Source organism: Euleptes europaea, chromosome 13 (genome assembly GCF_029931775.1).
Source record: "Euleptes europaea isolate rEulEur1 chromosome 13, rEulEur1.hap1, whole genome shotgun sequence".
NCBI lineage: Eukaryota > Metazoa > Chordata > Lepidosauria > Squamata > Sphaerodactylidae > Euleptes > Euleptes europaea.
The window spans coordinates 39,465,161-39,486,382 of NC_079324.1; the positions used below are offsets into that span (position 1 = coordinate 39,465,161).

Genomic DNA, 21,222 nt, shown 5'->3' on the forward strand with positions numbered 1-21,222 from the left:
CATCACACTCTCTCAGCCCCCTCACAGGCTGTCTATTATGGGGGGGGGGGAGGTGATTGTAAGCCGGTTTGATTCTTCTTTAAGTGGTAGAGAAAGTTGGCATATAAAAACCAACTCTTCTTTTTCTTCAGAATAAAAATCTGCCCCCCACAGAGAAACATGCACTTGAGTATACTAATTATAAGTGATTGCTTCCACTGCTGTCTCCTTTTCGTCATGGTATTCTGGGAACTGAATTTGTGCCAAACAGAGATGCACCCAACACCCTCTAAAACAATGTAGTCTGAAACACATCCTGTAACACACACACCCTTTTTAACTAAGGTCCAGCTTGATGAATAGTTCTGGGCTTGGTTGTAATAAAAAGGTATGACACAACTGTTGTTGTTTTTTGGAATTTTACTATTGGCTTACCTACAATGGTTTGGATGCAGAAGGCGCTGGTTTCAATTGTCAGCCCTATCACCTCCATAAACAGGAGTCAATACATTCCTCTGGGGCCAACCAGATGCAGCTGGACACGCCAATTTACCCAGACATGCCGGGCATGAAGATGCTAAGATCTTGCAGAACATCTTCCTTACAAGGTTCCCTATCAGTTACCGATGGATGTGAGAGGGTGGGGCGGGTTCTCGTCCTGGGACGCCAGTCTCGCCTCTACCTACACAGGTACGCAGAAACAGCTCCGATGCTGGCGGTGGCCGCTAGGTGACGCTGCTCACCGCCCCTTCCGCCTTGGTCTTCGTGGCTCCTTCACGGCCGCCGTAGCCTGGCTCTCTGGTCGCATATCCGCCTCGGAACGGAAGTGGCTGCCCTTTTCTCACCAGAGCGCGGCCATGGTAAGTATGCGGCCTTTGGTTCTCCTCTAGTGGGATCGGTCGCCATCCGCGGCGTTGCCCCGAGCGAGGCGCCCCGGGATGCGTCCTAAGCAGCGGGCGGCTCTTCCCCACTGGGGGGTGCCGATATGGGGAGGGGGCGTCCTTGTCTTCGGCACTGGGAGGGGCTCTGGCTATGGGCCGAGAACCGGCCTCTGAGTAGATACAGCGACCCACCCTCCCTCCATGTGCCTTGGAAATGTTGTGGTAATCAGGGGTTCGGGGGCGGGGTGGGGAGAGAGACCCAAATCGTTATTTCAAGAAAACAGTTTATTTGCAGCTGCTGACTCAGAGGCCCTAATGGGCAGAAATCTCTGAGTCCCGATCATACTGAGGAAGGGGTATTTATCCAAATTCAAGATATGACAACCCACCAACGTTCAGGGTAAAGCTGATAGCACTACAGACATAGAGGCGGCTCAGTACAGTTGCAGTTTCATCCAGTTTCTCCTATCATTGTTTATAGTTCACTCTGACACTCCATGACTCTTAGCCCACTTACTTAAAGCACACAGAGAGCAAGCCTGTATCTAGGTAGACATTCCTTCCCCCAGCTTCCCTAGCAGTCTGGATGCCAATTTTTACCAGGAGATCTTTTGGGCCACTGTTACAAAAGCGTACTGGAGTGTAGGTGAGTCCTTTGGGCACCTGCGTGGTTAGGGGAGCCTCTTTGAGCTGCTTGGGGTTATTTGCGAAGGGCTGGATTACATAGGCATGAGGCGGGATCTGTGGTTTTTCAGCGGTAGGGGGTACTCCAGAGAAGTATGGAGACCTCTATTCCTTATCCTTGTTCTAAGGTAAATGTTGATGGGGAGGTCCCATTCGTTTTCCTCACAACAGTCCTATGAGGTGGGGTGGGTAGAGAGCCCAACCTTTTTATTGTATGCAGTGTGGCGCAATGGGTGTCTGGACTAGTATGGGAGACCTGGGTTCAGATCCCATCTCTGATGTGAACCTTACTTGGTGAGAATCCAGTCTCTATTTCAGTCTAATCTGCTTCGCAGGATTATTGCGGGTGATGGAGGGAAGAAGCTTTATAGCACTCTGAGCTGTTCAGAGAAAGCATAGGCTAATATATATATATATTAACAAATTATTTGTATATGGTGAAGTGGGTTTTGGCTGAGGTTCACAAAAGCTTCTGCTGAAAAATATTTTAGGTTGCAGGGTACTGTAAGGCCATTTGTTACCTTAGCTGCTACTTGGGAATTAAGACCTGCTGCCTGTCTGATGTAATTGGAAATATATTCTTTGACCAAAGCAAGGATGTGATTTGTTTCTTCTGATTTTCTCAGGCTCGTGGACCCAAGAAGCACCTGAAGCGTGTGGCAGCTCCAAAGCACTGGATGCTGGATAAACTGACGGGAGTCTTTGTAAGGACATTGCATGTTTCACTTTGCCTTTCTTTATAAAAGGAGGGTCACCAATTTGGGTTGAGTCCTGCTCTTTGGAAACTATTGCTGTTTGCATTGATAGGGGAACTTGCATGCTCCCTGAGGTTGTTGCTTTCTTTGCTGCTGTGTCTAGCCCTTATTGACTTATCATCGTTTGCAAACTGTCCAGTTGGGGAAGTTCCTGCTATGCTGGTCTTCTAAAACCTTCATTAACTCTAGGAAAAAATGTCATTGGGAACCTAATGTAATTGTGAAGGAAATTTTGGCCCAGCGGGTTTATGTATTAAAATATTCACACTCTGCCTCTTCTCTGGTTCAAGATGGCTTGGGCAGCTGTGATTGTGATTAATTTTTTGCCTCTGGGCACGATGTTGATACCAGGAGCTTCATTCTACTCTTGCTTGAAAGGTGCAGTGCTGAGCCTAAATCTTATTCTGCATTTTTGTGGATTTAAATGCTCTGTTGCTGGCAAAAGTGTCATATGAGTTATACCTTGAGAGAGGAAGAGACACTGGGGGTTACCGCACTTTGTATTCCCAGCGATGTATTAAGAGTTTGAAAATGTTGTAAAAAAAATCACTTTAAAAGGGTTTTTGGATACCACAGCTTATAAATGGTTGGAAAACGTCTTCACAGCTAAAGGGGCCAAAGTGCGAACAGTATTTTTTATAACGTTTTCAAATACATCAGTTTTTTAATACATTTTTCTTAATACATTGGTGGGAATACATAGAAAGTGCGAACAGTATTTTTTATAACCTTTTCAAACTCTTAATACATCGCTGGGAATACAAGTGCAGTAACCCCCACTGAAAGGCAATTTTGTGGTTTTGTTATAAGCTTGGCTCTCTGTGTCGTTAATTCATACAAGGAGTCAATTGTATAAAGTTTGTGTGGAAGATTTCTATCTGCAAAAATATTTGTATAAAGTTGGTAGGATAGACGTATGCACCATATAGGAGTCTGGCAGAGCAAAGAGCTATTCGGTTACTCTTTTTTATATCTAGTTTGGGTCTATTCTGGAGCAAATCTAGTCTGATCTTTGTTTTCCTCTAAGGAAAGTTGTAGCTTTTGAACATTTGTGTTTTCTGCAGTTACTTGCCCTCCCTTCACCCTCATCTGTAGAGGCAAGAGGGTTTTCTGGCAGCGTTGTGCTAATTTTGCTGCTAAAACTGAGACTGATGCAGACCTGGAGTGTATAATGGGCTGCAGTGTGGTGTCCACTTAGGAAGCCAGTGCAGGCTGACACTAGAGAGAAGGCTGCATTTGAGCAGTTTGAAGAGGCAACCCCCAGTGCTTTAGAAATGAAGAACCTATTTGCATGTGCTTACATGAAGAGTCTTGGCTGAGCTCTAGATTCTTGAACTTGTTATACTGTGAAGGAGCTTACTAGAGGAGTACTTTTAACCAGTTCGTTTGAAGAGAGGGTATACTTGTGAAGTTCTTGTCCCAGGGCCAACTTTATGGACCCCTTTCTTTTGGAAGGTAGTTTTGCTGGAATATGATAGCTTGCTCATGACTGTCCATGGCCCTTATGTTTCTAGGCACCTCGTCCATCAACAGGTCCCCACAAACTAAGGGAGTGCCTCCCACTCATCATCTTCCTCAGGAACAGGCTTAAGTATGCCCTGACTGGTGATGAGGTCAAGAAGATCTGCATGCAGAGGTTTATCAAGATTGATGGCAAAGTCCGCACAGATATCACCTACCCTGCTGGCTTCATGGGTGAGCAGAGACTGAACACTGGATCAATATATCAAAAGCGAAATTGGGGCAGGGTGGGAGCACATTTTTCCACTGGACTGCTATGATAGTTTCTGATTTTGGGCATAGGTTCGTGATCACTAATGCACACTCTTGGGTAAAGAAGGAAAGTGTTCAGCTTTGTTTGGGAAACCGTCAGCCGCTTCATTCTATGTTGCAGGTCTGGTTGTGATGAATAGGCAGTAGTTTCTTTCTTCTGGAGGTGTGCTGTATTTAACATCATGGGTTTTCTGAATGCACATTGTGTTGAAGCCATGACAACAGTCAACTTTCTGATGGGGATAGGACCTGGCCGAGTATTTTTTGCTGAATGCTTCTGACTTATGTGTTCGTCTTGTCAGATGTAATCAGCATTGAGAAGACAGCTGAACACTTCCGCCTCGTTTATGACACGAAAGGCCGCTTTGCTGTTCACCGAATCACCCCAGAAGAGGCAAAGGTAAGTAAGTCCTTGGCCTCGTGGATGCTTGGGATGATTTGGGAGCTGTGGGATGCAGTGGTCTGGGTGTGTCTAGCCATTTTGTCATCTCTAAAGGTGATGAGTCTACAGGAAAGAGCTTGGCTTGCCCTGAGGAGTGTTGGTAGTTCTCTCAATTGAAATTTTTTGGAGTTACTATGGGATACAGTGGTTTGTGCAAAAATCTATACCAGCCCCACCACCAAATATGTGGGTTGCGTTTGCAGTCCGTCAAAAGTGAGAGCCCTGTCATTGGCTGAAACAGTTGTCTTCCTAGACTGACAGTCTTAAAAATTGTAAAAAGGGGACAGCCAGAGTACCCTGCCTGGTGATGGGGTCTTCCCGCATGAGACTCTGCTTGTTGCAATTGTTCCTCTGGTTTGTCTTTGCAGTACAAACTGTGCAAGGTGAGGAAGATCTTTGTAGGTACCAAAGGGATCCCTCACCTTGTAACTCATGATGCCAGGACCATCCGCTACCCAGACCCCCTCATCAAGGTGAATGACACCATCCAGATTGAGCTGGAGACCGGCAAGATCACAGACTTCATTAAGTTTGACACAGGTTTGTTTTGCAGTCTTATTGAGGGTGACTCTGGTTGAGGGCAATTGGCAGAAGATCAGCATTGTTGGTCTGTGAGCCACAGCTGGACTCTCATGGCAAGTGTGCCTGCCTGAGTAAAAGGCAGCAAAAAGCGGAAGGCTGAGGATGTGGGGTGGTTGGGAGGCAGGAAACATTCTGTGACTGCTGGCCAGGTTTAGTCATTGCTTAACAGGGCTGTGTGCACAGGAGGGTCTGATAATTTGCTCGCCTTCCCACCACAGGTAACTTGTGCATGGTGACTGGTGGAGCTAACTTGGGTCGTATTGGTGTGATCACCAACCGGGAGAGGCATCCTGGTTCATTTGATGTGGTTCATGTGAAGGATGCAAATGGCAACAGCTTTGCTACCAGGTTGTCCAACATCTTTGTCATTGGCAAGGTAAGAGGGTTTTCAGAAGGGGGGTTAGGCTGTTAACCTGCTTGGTTGCCACAAAACTGAATCTGGAGTTTATTGACAAAGCCGGTCCACTGTGGGGCTGCATTCTGTAGCGGATGCCGGAGTTCCCTCTGAGCTCAGTGGATGTGCTTCCAGCCTCTACATTGCCAGTGGGGAATGGGGAGGAGAATCCACAAGGGCTTTATTTCATTGAGAGAGCTGTTGCTGATATTCTCTGTGGCCTATCTTGGATCTTACTGGTGGAGGCTCATCCTACTCTTCTCTGAGAAAGGGGGGAGCAGGGTCAGTGGTTCCAGATCGTGACTTCTCACCTTGTCGCTTCAGGGTAACAAGCCTTGGATCTCTCTTCCTCGCGGAAAGGGAATCCGTCTCACCATTGCTGAAGAGAGAGACAAGAGGTTGGCAGCCAAACAGAGCAGTGGCTGAGCCCCTGGAATGCTGGCACAGAGATCCACCCATAGACCCTTTGACAAATAAAACTTTTTCCAAACATTGCTTGGGATCTTTCTTCCCTCTCCCATGACATTCTGTTCATGATTTGAGGCAGAACCCCCCTCAAATGGTAAAATTGACTTTCAGTTAGAGAAGGCTGATGTTTAAGTCACTTAGAAAAACAATCCTCACTGCTGCGGTAAGGCCAATCGAGGGCTGCATCTTACGCTACTGAAAATAAAGTTCATGCAGCAGAAGTCAGTGTCATCAGTTGTGTCTAAGGTAATGTCTACAAGTTTGTATTTTCAGATCATTGTGGGTTCCTGGCCACACTAACACTAGGCAATCTCTGTAGCATAACTGACCATTTTGCTTAGCAAATATAGCAACTAAGGCACACTTCTCAGACACTGGCGATGTCCTTGAACCTATTGGTACAAGACAAGGGGACGGGTGGATTATTTAATTTATACCCCTGCCTATCTCCCCATTGGAGCCCCAAAGCAGCTTACATCTTTCTCCTCTCCATTTTATCCTCACAAGAGCCCTGTGAGGTAAGTTAGGCTCAGTTTGTATAACTGGCCTAAGGTCACCCAGCAATCTTTCAAACAAGAGTGGGGATTCAAACCCAAGTTTCCTAGATCTTAACCCCTACAACATACTGGCATAATTATCTTCCAGATTTATACAGTTGTCACCTGAATCCAAAGCTTTCTCCCACTCTGGCAAAGTATACTTCTCTCCCCGCCCCTGTTTGACAGCATAATCTTCACAAGTAGGTGGAACTTTTTTTGTAGGGCACTAGGGCCAGAGGCCCTCTACTGAGGTCCCACTGCTCTCTTAGAGGTCTGTGTCCTCTTGCTGTAACTAGCCCCAGAGAAGAAACTATTTGGAGAATGCTGGAGGTTGTGTCAGTGCAGGCAGCCCCAGCAAGTCTGCTCATTAGAGATCCCTGCTGGTTCTCACTTCCTTTAGCAAGTGCTTTTGCGATGGTTGTCAAAAAGCTTTGACAGCTATTTTGGACAAATATTTATCTCTACCCATGCCTGATCCTTAGCTTCAACCTGTCTCCTTGTAGCTGGAAGTGGGAGACTTTCACAGACATGACCAAGAATCCAACAATTAAAGTGTCCCACTTTGTTTTATTCATGAAAGGATTGGGACAGAGTATGTGAGGAAGTTTCACTTTGGGGCGTCTCTCTGTTGGAAAAAAGGCAGTGATCTAGGGGCATATAAGATGCTAAAGGTGTGGGAGTTAGGCAAAACGGAATCAAGTTGATAACTGGGAACCTGCACCAGCTGGGAATGCAGCAGTGCAATTGTTGGCTGCTCCTGACAGATCAGAGTCACTGTAGAAATGAGAGACATTGGGTGGGTACTTGGGAAGAGGGGGTTGGCCAAGCTATCCACCACTAAGAATTCTAGGTAACGTCTCTTGACAAGGCCACAATCTCTTTTATAGTGGGCTTTCAATACTGCTACGATGTCAACTGGGTTGCTGTTCAGGGTCCAGTGTTAGTTGTGGCCTCACAGTGTGGAGGGGAGGTCAGGTGATCCCATCACTCTGCCTGAGAGCCTCTGGGGGGCGGGGCAGGCGAGATCTGCTCCTGAGGAACGAGTGGGCTGTGCAGCTCCAGCCACAGCCACAGCAGCAAACAGTGTGACCCCTCATAACCAGCTCCAGCTGCTGGCACATGATGGGACTACCTGTGGGGTATCTAAACTAGCACCCCTCCATACTCCTCTAGGTGTTTTCTAGGTCCAGGCTTTGGAGCAGGTAACAAGTCTCCAAGTGTGTAGAGTCCCACTGGTGCTCAGTTGCAGGTTGCGAGCCCTTGTGGGGCCAGCTGTTTTCCTCGCTTCCACAGCTGCTGTCCTCACCTGTAAAGAAGAACAGTCAAACTGAAGCAGTGCTCTTAATGGGACCCTGACTGCTTAGCTGATGTGCTATAGGTGGAATAGGGAATGTTTTCAGTCCTCAAGAGCTGGAGATTTTGATGTTAGGTGGCAGGAAAGGCCAGAGAAGATGGAGGTGAAAGTAATAGCCGTTCATGGGGAAAAGCAGAATAGAATGATTTGGGGTCCGGGCTGCAGGCTGTGTGGTGTATAAGTGGGTGGAGTGAGTAATGGAGAACCCAGATGGTCGTGATGAGATAACAGGCAAGGGTGGGTTTTTTGTTTTTGCTTTTTGTAGAGAGGGGAGCAGAGGAGACAGGAATGAAGCCATCTATATGGAGCAAGGTGTTTGTTTCTTTGAAGTAATGATAGCCCTCTCTTTGCCCAGTCCATATCTAGAGTTCCTTACCCACCTTACCTGTACTTGGTTGCAGCTTGCCCAGAGGGGAGGAGAACTTGGCCTTCTGCAGACTACACTGGTTCTCTGATTCCTCCGGGCCTTCCTCAGAATCCTCAAAGTCCTCAGGATAACTGCTCAGCCCCCACTCATCCTCAGAGTCTGCAGGAATAAGAGGACAGTTTCTTGGTACCAGTGAACAATGGGAAGGGGGGTTTAGTGGGTATCATAATAGTGCCCCCTTTCCTGCTATTCAGCTATCTACTTCCCTGCATAGGAGAAAGGAAACTAATCATGCCAGATTGCAGCGTGGGTCAATTTGCAGTGGGTACACCTATGCTGCTTACACCTGCCCTGCAAATAAACACCTGGGAGTGAAACTTCTCTGGGGTGGTTTGGGGGGTTAGGTGCTACAGGGAGGGGAGTCCCTCAGCCTGTTTACCTGTTCCAACAGCTGTCACAGTAGTCAAAGGGAACCAAAATAGAGGGGACTTGACATGACCGTACTCGAACCAAGGAATCATGGCTTCTGTCTCTCAATTGCCTGGACTGATCACTTTGTCGTATCTGGGGAACACCTGAGAGGATATGGGTAGGAGCTACAGACGGGTCCAGCAGTAAAAGCCTAGGGAACCAGAATGCTGTTGGGGACTTGCCCACAACGGAATCGGAGCATGATTTAGCCTAGAAATGGTAGAACTGCAATTGCATGAGAGTCATCTTTATGTGATGCCAGGATCACGGCCGCACAATCAGAGCTGTTTAAAAAAAAAAAAAAAAGATGCCAGTTGACATGTGAAGCCAGTGTGGAATAATGATTAGAGTGTCAGGCTAAGATTTGGGTCTGAATCCCACCTCTGCCACAGCAGCTTGTTGGTGACTGGCCAGTCGCTCTCAGCCTAACCTAACTTGCACGATTGACTAATTGAAAAAATAAAAGAGAAGGATGTTGTAAGCCACTTTGGGTCCCCAAGGACAAGAAAAGGAGTGGGTGAGTTGGAAGGGGCCACACAGACCATCTAGTCCATCCCCCTGCTTAATGCAGGATCAGCCTAGAGCATCCCTCACAAGTGCTTGTCCAGACTCTGCTTAAAGACTACCAGTGAGAAAGAGATCACCACTTCCCTAGGTAGCTGATTCCACAGTCGAACTAATACTGTAAAAATTTGTTTCCCTAATATCCAGCTGGTACCCTTCCTCCCGCAATTTAAACCCATTATTGCGAGTCCTATCCTCTGCTGCCAACAGGAACAGCTCCCTGCCATCCTCTAAGTGACAGCCCTTCAAGTACTTAAAAGAGAGCAATCATGTCCCCCCTTAACCTCCTCCAGACTAAACATTCCCAACTCCCTCAGCCTTTCCTCATAAGGCTTGGTCTCCAGGCCCGCTCGATTCTGCCCACAACCTTTTTGAAGTGAGGCCTCCAGAACTGCACACATTACTCCAGGAATGGCCTGACCAATGCAGTGTACAGTGTATGACATCTTGTGATTTGAATGTCGTGCCTCTGTTGATGGCACCCCAAGAGTGCATTAGCTTTTTTTGTCGCTGCATCACACTGGCTGCTCATATTTAACTTATGGCCCACCCCTACCCCAAGATCTTGTTCACACACACTGGGTTGGCAGGAATTACCAACATTTGCAAGAAAACATTTTGATTCGTGATTTTTTTGGCTCACCATGTCGCTGCCCTGCATCCCCTTCCGCTCTGATCCACTGGTCCATTCTTTTGCTAAACCTTTGCCCACTTACCAGTCTCAGTGGGTGTCTCCGTGGTCTCTGTAGCATCCTCATCTGAACTGCTAATTGAGGAAGTGCTTGTGCTTTCAAAGTCTTCTGAATAATCAGAACTGCTGCTAAGGGTGCTAGAGACATCCTCTGGGTCACGGTGTTCAGTGTGCTGCTGGTGAGAACGAAGCGGTATAGATACTACCGTTTGGTCTGTGTCACCTGCATAGCCCAGTGGCCCTGTCTGGTGCAGTCCAGGTGGGCTGAGCCCACTACCATCTCCATCATGTGATGCTTCCAAATGTGGCTTGTTCAGGAGCTGGGTTTCTTGATACAGAAGGAAGAGTCTGAGGTGCTTTTGAACATACTGGTTGTTGAGAATGGCAGCAGCACTGGGCCTCTCCTCCGGGTCCTTTTGCAGCATAACTTGGACCAACCTGTGCAGAGGTTCTGAGTAACACTCTGGGACAGGAGCGTAGTCCTCCTTCACAATCTTATTAAACAAGCTGCCCAAACTGAGGCCGTTAAAGGGAGGCTTCAGCGCGCACAGCTCGAAGAGTACACAGCCCAGCGCCCAGATGTCAGATTTGGAGCTGTAGGGCACATCCTCGCAGAGCTCGGGGCTCAGGTAGTAAGGGGTGCCCACGAAGGTGCTTGCCATGTCCGTTGTGCTGTCCATGACCTTGGCGATGCCAAAGTCCCCCAGCTTCAGCAGCCGTGTCTTTGTGAGGAACACGTTGGAGGCCTTGATGTCTCGATGCAGGATCTTCAAGGAGTGGATGTACTCGACAGCCACAGCCAGTTGCACAAACCACTCCAAGATGGTGGCCTCGGGGAAGTAGCCCTCTGTCTTCATCCTAATGTGCTGGTCCAGGGAGCCGCCGTCACAGTAGTCTTGGACTATGAAGACATGATCCTTCTCTGCGTCAAAGAAGTTGTCGTGGCATGCCACCACGTGGGGATGCCGGAGGGTGCACAGGATGGCCACCTCCTGCAACACAGCCTCCTTGTTCTGCAGCCTCTTACTTGGGCAGATCTTGACCTTCTTCACGGCAAACAGCTCCTGTGTCCTTGTGTTCTTCATGAGAAAAACCTCTGCGCTCCCACCTTGGCCGATCCTGTGGACTTTCTCGTAGTTCTCCATTCTCCCTAGGAGAAACACCACATCAGGTGACCATGGTTAGGAGCCACCTCCACTGTCCCTCTGTCCTGTCTTTGGGCTATTCGTCTGGAGGAAGGATGGAAGGAAGGAGGACAGGCAGGTGGGAGGGTTGCAAGGGGAGGGGCCTCCAGATGGAGGAGCTTTTTATGCCATCATCTTGGCTTTGGCTTGGACCAGAGTGAGAGCAACAAGGCTGATGTCATTGGCTGAGGACAGAGATCCCTGGGAGCCCCTGGGTGATAGGCTGCAGCTGGCCAACCAGGGGCAAGTACTACATCATAGAAAGGACTATGACCTTGGGACCCTAATACTCCCTGGGCTGCCATGGCAAGGCAATTGCTACTGGGATAGGGAAGTGATGCAAGAGGCCTGCTTTGCACCTCTGTTCTTTAGGTGTGACCCTTTCCAGCACAGAAGATTAAATGAACATGTGATTGAGGCATGTAGAAGACGAGTTGGTTTTTATATGCTGACTTTCTCTACCACTTAAGGGAGAATCAAACCGGCTTACAATCACCTTCATCTCCCCACAACAGACACCCTGTGAGGTAGGTGGGGCTGAGAGAGCTGTGACTAGCCCAAGGTCACCCAGCTGGCTTCATGTGGAGGAGTGGAGAAACAAATCCAGTTCTCCAGATTAACCTCCGCCGCTCATGTGGAGGAGCAGGGAATCAAACCTGGTTCTCCAGATCAGAATCCACAGCACCAAACTACCACTCTTAACCTCTACACCACACATCTGGCCAGCCACAGTCCTAAACAGTATGCTGCTCTAGAGGAGCCTTTGGTTTGCTCCTGCAACACAATTCCAGGATCATCTCAGAATGTCACAAAGGGCAGGCAAGTTGTCCTGCTTGGAGACAAATGAAAGGGGTTTCAGACACCACTACTTAATTCAAGGTGGTTCTATGCTGCACTCCCCATTTCAAAAGGAAGCTTATCACATTTTAAAAAATGAAACCATAAAAATTGCAGGACAAAAGCAGCTGTATATCTTCCACAAAAAGCTACAGTCCATAATCAATAGATGGAAAGTCCACAAAACAAGGAGGGGAGGGGGAGGAAAGCCATAATCAAAAGACTCTATTTGCAGCCTCAAAATATTGGGATGTGGGGTGGGGGAAAGAAATGTACTTCCCTAATACTTGGAGCTCATCCACTGTGAAGACAACCTGATTTCCAACATTGTGTCACCACCCATTCACCCAGTTTAGAAAGAACCTTTTGGAGATTTTCAGAAACAGCTTTAGTTCTTGCCATCCTGAATAATTTGGTGTGATACACACCTTCATTGCTAACTCTGTCTCTCTCCTAGTAAAATTAAATAGCAGTGGCCCTGATATTAATCGCTGTGGAAACCCAGGGTCAGAAGAGCAAGTGCAACTGAAGAAGAAGAGTTGGTTTTTATATGCCGGCTGTGTCTACCTTTTTAAGGAGAATCAAACCGGCTTACAATCTCCTTCCCTTCTTCTCTCCACAACAGGCACCTTGTGAAGTAGGTGGGGCTGAGAGGGTTCGGAGAACTGTGACTAGCCCAAGCTCACCCAGATGGCTTCATGTGGAGGAGTGGGGAATTAAACCCGGTTCTCCAGATTAGAGACCACCGCTCTTAACCACTACATGTTGGGTGGCTCCCATGGCCCTGCAAGCCCGTCCTCCACAGGTTAGTCTGCTCAGACGTGGCTGGTGATGCCAGCAATGGAAACAGACTCCCTTTGGGGCAATGTGTGTGCCAACTTCCATCACTGGCATTGCTGGCCTGGTGTGAGCAGAGTGGCCCCTGCAGCGCTAGCTGCGCTACCAGGGCTTCTCTCTGCTTGTCCTCCATGGCCGCCCCCCCACACCAGACTTATTTTATGTATTTGATTTTTTAAGTCACTACTCACCCAAAGGGTCTTGTGGTGACTTACAACATTAAAATAATATAAATGAGTTAAAAGCAACATAACACCAGCTAACAAATATAAAAGATTAACATTAAAATATTAAACTATTATGCAATGTAGCTGGCACCTGTAAAGGGAAATGGCCCACCCTAGCCTAGGAATTATTTCCGTCCATTGCCTAGAACTTTCCGTTTACTCCTACTCTCCACTTCTGTGAGGGGAGAAAGATGGGGTCTTAAATGTAAGGATCAGCATTCAATCTCCCAAGCAGTGGAAAGCTTCACCAGTCAAGCGGCTACCAAAGACGCAAGAGCAGGTCCAGCTAGTTATCCTGGTCAATTGGCAACCCTGCCCTGCCAGCCCGCACTCGCACTGTGAACGTAAGAATATAAGAGCAAGAGTCCAGTAGCACCTTAAAGACTAACAAAAATATTTTCTGGCAGGGTATGAGCTTTCGTGAGCCGCGGCTCACGAAAGCTCATACCCTGCCAGAAAATATTTTTGTTAGTCTTTAAGGTGCTACTGGACTCTTGCTCTTTTCTACTACTGCAGACAGACTAACACGGCGACCCACTGTGAATAAGAACATAAGAAAGGCCCTGCTGGATCAGACCAAGGCCCATCAAGGCCAGCAGCCTGTTCACACAGTGCCCAACCAGGGGCCTCCAGGAAGCCCCCAAACAAGGCGACTGCAGCAGCACCATCCTGCCTGTGTCCCACAGCACCTAAGAAAACAGGCATGCTCCTCTGCTCCTGGAGAGAATAGGTCTGCATCATTTTGACTAGTAGCCATGAACAGCCCTCTCCTCCGTGAACAGGTCCACTCCCCTAGCCTTCAAGTTCTTGTTACGGTTTACTGTAACCCTCCATGACTCTTGCCCCAATCCCTTAGCCCACAGACACACAGAGCTATTCTGCCCAGCAGCAAGCTATCCCCTGGCTGTCCTAGTACATTTTACAGAAAGGAAAAGAGGTTATTGCGAAATTGCTAAATCAGTGGAGCTTCCATAGTCAGGGGAAGTCTACCCTGCGGTCTCAACACTGTACCTCCTGAGCTACAAAACCCGGTCGGGAGGAAGCGGAGGCAGCAGCTCCTCCTTGGGCTCCGGAGGTGTTCATGAAGCGGCGGTGGGCGACGAAGCGGGGCGTGCAAAGGGGGGCCGGAGGTCTGCGGGAGGCCCCGCTGTGGCCTTCACCTGGCTGGGCCTGCAGAAGAGCGCAACGCTTGGCGGGCCTTGGGCGTCTCCATGGCAACGCGGCTCAGCTCCCCCGGCGCCGCCGGCTCCACGGCAAGGCGCTCTGCGGCTAGAACGAGCGAAAGCGGGCGGGCTGGGCGGAGAAACAGCTGGGTGCGCCCTCTCCTGCTGCCGCACGGCGGCGCTGTCTCCCCACCCACGCCGGCCCCAGAGCGGGGAGGGCGGGGCTGCAGATGTTCCCCAGTGGTTTCCCCCCCCCCTCCAGGCAGTCAAGGGTACGCTGAAGATAATTCACGGTGGGTCGCCGTGTTAGTCTGTCTGCAGTAGTAGAAAAGGGCAAGAGCCCAGTAGCACCTTAAAGGCTAACAAGTGAAGATAATTCGCAGTGGGTAGCCGTGTTAGTCTGCAGTAGTAGAAAAGGGCAAGAATCTGGTAGCACCTTAAAGACTAACAAGAATATTTTCTGGCAGGGTGTGAGCTTTCGTGGGCCACAGCTCACTTCTTCAGATAGGATCAGTAGTAGAAAAGGGCAAGAGTCCAGTAGCACCTTAAAGACTAACAAAAATATTTTCTGGCAGGGTATGAGCTTTCGTGAGCTCATGCTGTGGCTCACGAAAGCTCATACCCTGCCAGAAAATATTTTTGTTAGTCTCTAAGGGTACGCTGTGTTTGCCTGCAGCCCTGGGAAAGCAGCTGTGCTTCTGGGATCGGTCCCATCTGGCATCGGGAGGCCTGAAGGATGCTCGGCCCCTCCAAGCCGGAAGCGCCGTTTCCTGCTCCTGCCGGCATCTTCCTAAATGTCTCCAGGCCAGGCAGGAGCAGATAACAGGGAGCCACCTCACAGGCCTCCTGGCCTTTTCACAGCTATAGGACAGGCGGAAAGTTAGCAGGGAAAGAATTCTGCATCGCTAGGCAACTCCTTGCACAAGGGACTACCTTGACCTTTAGGCAACTCCTTGCATTGTTGCCTGCAGACGGCGGCCCTGAGAGCAAGAATAGGCCTGTTGGCTGTGCGGGGATACTTGGCAGGTGATGCCCACATGTGTTGGGACTAGATAGTGGGCATCATTGCTCTGGAAGCCTTGCTTCCTCCAAGGACGTGGAATCTGACCCTGGCCGCTCCTCAGGCAGGACCTTGAAGATAACAGGCTGTATCTTAGGAGCCAGGCAGGGAGAAAGTTCACTCCCCCCAAAGGAAAACAGGTGAAGGGAAAATCTCATGTTGACCCTGCCAAGGAAATGGTACAGGCTGTGCTGCGGCGGCAGCCCATGTGAAAGATACCTGGTGAGATCGTTTGATGTGTGTGCTGTGAGACGAGGCACGTCATTTCCAGTGCATATTTGGGCACTGGAACTTCCCACCAGCTGAACCCCAAAGATCTAGTTGTTTAACAAGTTAGGTGTGAGAAGCAAAAGGCCATACTTGCCCTAAAAGTCTTTTGTCACTAGCGTGGTGAGTGCCAGGACTCAAAGCCCAAATAGACCTCAGGAAGCTGACTTTGAATGGGAGTCAGCGTGGTGTAGTGGTTAAGAGCGGTGGTTTGGAGCGGTGGACTCTGATCTGGAGAACCGGGTTTGATTCCCCACTCTTCCACATGAGCGGCGGAAGCTAATCTGGTGAACTGGATTTGTTTCCCCACTCCTACACATGAAGCCAGCTAGGTGACCTTAGACTAGTCACAGTTAAGAAAAGTTAAGCGCTCTCTCAGCCCCACCTACCTCACAGGGTGTCTGTTGTGGGGCAGGGAAGGGAAGGTGATTGTAAGCCAGTTTGACTCTCAGGTGGTAGAGAAAGTTGGCATATAAAAACCAACTCTTCTTCTTCTTCTACCCTATTTACTTTGCCCTGCTGAGGTCCTAGGGGCAACAGCTGCCCTTTGCGGGATTGGGCTGCCATTTTGAGATCTGCAGTCCAATAGATCCCTGAAGACATCGGTGGGTAGAATATTGAAGAATCTGATCTGCTTTTGTCCTTGTCCTGGATGGTTTCCTAAGAATTAATCCTGTGGGCTCCATGAAGCACAAGAAGTAGTAGGAAACTTGGTGGCTGTGTACTTCTATACATTCTGGTGTTTCTAGTACCTGGCCTGTTCCCCTCCTAAGCTCCAGGGCAGCTCTTAAGCCTGGTAGGAAGGAGAGCAGGGTGTTTTTACATGCCAGTTGCCCTTTCACAAGACTTCACAAAAAAATCTGGGGGAGGAGGGGGAGGGGAACTCTGCTTTGGTGCTCTGTTTCCAATGGCCCAGGCTAAGGCAGTCTGAATTTCAGTGTCACCGGCCACAGAAGCAGGAGTCTCAGCCAAGATAGGAGCTCTCATTCTCGATTACCTGACTCCCACCTACTCACCTGCCTGGAAAAGGTCCTCACGAGTCAAGTTGCTGTTTCTCCAGATTTGCTCAAATCAAATCCCAACTGAGGGAGCTTGATCCTGAAGGAGAATCTCTCATGCACAACTCTTTCCCTCCTCATGAACAGTCAAAGGTGCAGATAACATTTGTGTGTCCCAAATGGCTAAAACGAAGGCAACCCCATCCCCAGATTGCCAGAACTTATAGTTCAACGCAGAGGTGAGGATGCAAGTCTTCCTCTAGATGGTAACATTTAGCTCAGCTGAACATTGCCCCACCAGGCAAGTGGTGAACCTGAGCAAAACTCTAAACACTACTCTGCATGAACCAAAGTAACAATTCCCTGGGCCTATGGAGGAGGGGGGATGTAGAATGGTATAGTATAGCCCAATCTCGTCAGATCTTGGAAGCTAAGCTGGGTCAATACATGGAAGGGGGACCTCCAAGGAAGACTCTGCAGAGGAAGGCAAAGGCAAATCAGTTCTGCTTAATCACTTGCCTTGAAAGCCCTTTGCTGGGGTCACCATAAGTCAACTATGACTTGATGGCACTTTTGGCACACACACATGGAAGAGGCGAGAATGAAGAAGAAGAAGTTGGTTTTTATATGCCGACTTTCTCTACCACTTAAGAAAGAATCAAACCGGCTTACAATCGCCTTCCCTTCCCCACAACAGACACCCTGTGAGGTAGGTGGGGCTGAGAAAGCGTGACTAGCCCAAGGTTACCCAGCTGACTTCATGTGTAGGAGTGGGGAAACAAATCCAGTTCACCAGATCAGCCTCCGCCGCTCCTGTGGAGGAGTGGGGAATCAAACCCGGTTCTCCAGATCAGGGTCCACCGCTCCAAACTACCACTCTTAACCACTACACCACACTGTTTTAAGCTTCTTTGGATCCCCATTGAGGAGAAAAGTGGGATATAAATATCTAAATAAGTAAGAATTCTTTCCTGCAGAAACCCCACTGGCAGTGAAAGGAGTCACTGCCACACTTGTCAGTGATGTGGTGCCCAAACATTAGCTGTTGAATGTTTTGGGGAGGTTCTAGCACAGCCAGGCTGCATTTCTCAAACTGGGGAACGGCCAGACTCAACGCATCCCAGCAATCCCCATAGCCCTGTTTCATCCTTGCTACTCCCAGAGATTCCTCCTGGATCAGCAGGAATCTGTGGGAGCCGCAAGGCTCTGCCCATGTTAACCAGCTCTACGGAAATGCAGTATGGTGCCTGAGTCAACTTCAGCTGAAGCGAATGAAAGAGAAGAGAGACAAAGAGCAAAACAATATGACAGCAACGGAGAAAAATGTTCTCAATTTTATATTGTTATGTAACCAGACCCTAGAGGGGGAGGGGGAGATCGGAACACCCTGAAAATGTTGAGGCTTGTGGCCTTGGAGGCTGGAGCCAAAAGCCTTTGCGGCAGAAAGCTGGCTGCTTCTCATCACCATGTTCCCTTTTTAACTTGCCATCTTTACATTACATAACAGGATCATATCATCCCACAAGATTGCTGTTTTATTTCGGCAACAACAGCAAACACAGTCTCCAACAAAAGTTTGGCACAAGGTTTTTTTGTTTTCCCCCCTCTCTGAAGTGTTCTCCCACAAGAGTGGGCCTGGCTGGAAGGAATTCAGTTTGACAGTGCAGGTTTTTCCACTTTGCCCTGTTTCTGTGATAGACGATCATGAAAATGACAGACTTCATTTGTGTGCAAATGCATTGGACCATCAGAACCAGGAGAGAGATGGGCTGGGCTTTGGCAATTGGCTCGGAGATGCTTTGGACAAAGTCAGGTGTTTGCTTTTTCACTTATGCATGTTTACATTGCCCTGACCTGGATGGTCCAGGCTAGACTGATCTTGTCAGATCTCAGAAGCTAAGCAGGGTCAGCCCTATGTCCAGGGTTGCTATACAGAGGAAGGCACTGGCAAACCACCACTGTTAGTCTCTTGCCTTGAAAACCCCATAAGGGGTCGCCATAAGTCAGCTGCGACTTGACGGCACTTTATACACACACACACACATTTACATTGAAGATCAAAAGTTAATGTCAGGTTGTATTGAACAAGGCTGCTCTGGAACCTTTTTTCCCTAATGCCCAGACCTCAACCCTGCCATTTTAATTATGAAAGAGCCCATTTGAGCATGCACACAGAATACTATTGTAACCCTCCAGTATGCTTCTTCCTCTCTACATCTGGTATTAGAGGCAAGTCTTGCAGGCAAAAAAAGAACTAAAAACTGGCTTCTAACTTTAAAAAAATTAATTGACAATAGCTCTGATTCTATGTTTAAAACCCCCATCAATCATTTCTTTATGGATTCTCTAATCAACAAATGAGCTGGTTGTCTCCAGAGCAGTAATATTAAGGTAATGGTGGGAGAAGGAAGACTTAAAACTGTGCCTGCGTGCATCACAAGTACTATTGGCGAGCCTGGCAACCTCCAATCTGTTTGCACATTGGTGGTGTGCTGGGTGGTGCCTTCAAAAGGTAATCAAGCCATCCATTATGTTGCTCCGGCCTTAAGATCTAGCAACCTCACCCGGCAGGCCAGCCGCACAATCTTCTTCAGGCTGTTGGGCACCTCCATCTCCTACCAGGAAAGTCGGTCCAGAGAGTTGTGGCCCCCAGACAAGTGCTTTCACACATGCTAAATAATCCACTTTCAATCCACTTTCAGTGCACTTGAACGATCGTTTGCAATTGGAGTTGGCCATTTCACACAGTAAAACCGGCTGCAAAGTGCATTAAAAGTGGATTGAAAGTGCATTATTCAGCATGTGTAAACGTGCCCAAGGTCATTGCTGACAGACGTATAATGCCTAGGCAGAAGTTCCAGAGTTGGGGCAGCAGCTGTGCTCAGTGGGGTTGTTTTCCAAGCTGGGTGTTTGGCAAGTCACCGTGCTCCCCCCCCATGCCACCATTGGCAGGGGACATGTGGAAATGTACTAGCCTAGGTTCTGCTCTGATAACAGCAAGGAGGCATGGGAAAGTCTGCCCCACCCCTTGGCACCCTCCGGAGGCTGCTATTCCAGCTGGGAACACCCTCCCCAGCACCTCCTTGCACAATCTGGAAGTTTAGCCTTGTCAAGGACTTCTTGTTCTCTTGCTGAGTGTTTTGTTTGGTGTCACCCTGCTTTGCCTACTCACCACATGTGCAAGGAAGGTGCTGCTGTAGGTGGCACAGCCCCGCCCGAGGAGGTGTGCTGGAGCACTCCGGGAAGGAGTTTCTCTGCAGAGATGCTGAATGGGCACATTCAACAGCAACAACAACAACAACAAAAGCCTCTTGTCCTGCTTCATAAGCAACATCTTGCTGACCTTTCCAGTCCTCCACGTGGGTGTCTCACACTCAGCCCGGGAAGAAATAGCTGTGTCCAGAGTCCTGGCAACAGCAACAGTTGCTGGAGGAGGACAAATCCGTGTAGGATTTCTCTCCCAAATTTGCAAACACTCAAATTTGGCTGAAATATTGTGGCTCCAGCACTTCCATCCCTTGCTCTCAACATTGTCAGGGCCTTGACAAGTCCTGTGTGTTTTTGATGAACAACCCCCCCCCACCCCCGGTTTGCCCTTCTCCAGCAAATTTTTATTGTCATTACTGTTGGTTGGAGCAGAACCAACGGGTTGAAATTAAATCAAAAGAGTTTCCGTCTAGACATTAGGAAGAATTTTCTAATGGTTGGAGCGGTTCCTCAGTGGAACAGGCTTCCTCAGGAGGTGGTAAGCTCTCCTTCCCTGGAGGTTTTTAAGAAGAGGTTAGGTGACCATCTGTCAGCAATGCTGATTCTATGACCTTAGGCAGTTCATGAGAGGGAGGGCATCTTAGCCATCTTCTGGGCATGGAGTAGGGGTCACTGTGTGTGTGTGTGTGGGGAGGTAGTTTGGAATTTCCTGCATTGTGCAGGGGGTTGGACTAGATGACCCTGGTGGTCCCTTCCAACTCTATGATTCTTGTGCCAATAAGAATTCTGTGCTCTCGTTCTACCTTTAGTCTCATAACATTTTGACATTTCCTGCCAAACCTCTTTTCGTATTCTTAGGGCATTCTGTGCGATAGAAAAATCCACCATGCAGGACAGCCACAGCAAAATTACATATGTGGTGTGATCTGTGGGGTGTTAAGATGGCAGATCCCATGATGCAGTGCAAAAAAGACATGCACAAAAACATCCGACTGAAGCAAGGGATTAACAGGGTTTTTTTTTTTTAATTATCATTTTTTCCAGCCCTGAGGCTCTCAAAGTGACTCATATAATCACTAAGACAGTGAACACCATGTCAATAAAACCATAAAACAACAACATTTTAAACAAGATAACAGCACAGAGTAGGAGCCATCCTTATTATTCAAATACCAATTTAAATAAAAAATATGTTTTTGTTTGACAATTGACACAATTGGGGGTGGCACAGGGGTGTTTCCTTAGGAAAAGATGCTGAACAAGATAAGATCTGAAGCCTGGATTTGTTGTTTGGAGTAGGGACAGAAACAGAATCCTTTCTGCTTGTGACCCCACCTTGCTATTCTCTCTGTGGTGGCCCCATCCTTTATGCTTGGATCCTGGGGTCGAGCAATATGAAATTGGCTCTGGCTATTCGGCTGGGTTGCCAACTTCAAGGTAGCAGCTGGAAATCTCCTGCTATTACAACTGGTCTCCAGCCGATAGAGACCAGTTCACC

At 48.4% G+C, this 21,222-nt stretch overlaps 2 protein-coding genes across 2 annotated transcripts; one reads left to right on the forward strand and one right to left on the reverse strand.

Moving 5' to 3' along the window:
* The first annotated feature begins 752 nt into the window (after positions 1–752).
* On the forward strand, positions 753–5,984 carry RPS4X (ribosomal protein S4 X-linked). The gene is made up of 7 exons (XM_056859900.1): positions 753–839; positions 2,171–2,248; positions 3,814–3,994; positions 4,375–4,472; positions 4,883–5,054; positions 5,315–5,472; positions 5,815–5,984. The coding sequence occupies exons 1-7, from the start codon at positions 837–839 to the stop codon at positions 5,914–5,916; spliced, it is 792 nt and encodes a 263-aa protein (XP_056715878.1). The 5' UTR covers positions 753–836; the 3' UTR covers positions 5,917–5,984.
* A 1,682-nt stretch (positions 5,985–7,666) lies between these two features.
* Positions 7,667–11,089, reverse strand: LOC130485873 (uncharacterized). The gene is made up of 3 exons (XM_056859019.1): positions 9,970–11,089; positions 8,237–8,377; positions 7,667–7,803 (listed from the first exon to the last, which is right to left on the reverse strand). The coding sequence occupies exons 1-3, from the start codon at positions 11,087–11,089 to the stop codon at positions 7,667–7,669; spliced, it is 1,398 nt and encodes a 465-aa protein (XP_056714997.1).
* Between the last annotated feature and the right edge of the window lie 10,133 nt (positions 11,090–21,222).

What these genes read in the sequence shown, in the direction of transcription:
- RPS4X (XM_056859900.1), top strand. An exon ending in ATAAACTGACGGGAGTCTTT is followed by an intron (nt 2,249 to 3,813) that starts GTAAGGACATTG and finishes TTATGTTTCTAG; the next exon opens with GCACCTCGTCCATCAACAGG. An exon ending in CTACCCTGCTGGCTTCATGG is followed by an intron (nt 3,995 to 4,374) that starts GTGAGCAGAGAC and finishes TCGTCTTGTCAG; the next exon opens with ATGTAATCAGCATTGAGAAG.
- LOC130485873 (XM_056859019.1), bottom strand. Translation starts at nt 11,089, where the DNA reads ATGGAGAACTACGAGAAAGTCCACAGGATCGGCCAAGGTGGGAGCGCA. An exon ending in GGAGACACCCACTGAGACTG is followed by an intron (nt 8,378 to 9,969) that starts GTAAGTGGGCAA and finishes TTATTCCTGCAG; the next exon opens with ACTCTGAGGATGAGTGGGGG. An exon ending in CAAGCTGCAACCAAGTACAG is followed by an intron (nt 7,804 to 8,236) that starts GTAAGGTGGGTA and finishes TCTTCTTTACAG; the next exon opens with GTGAGGACAGCAGCTGTGGA.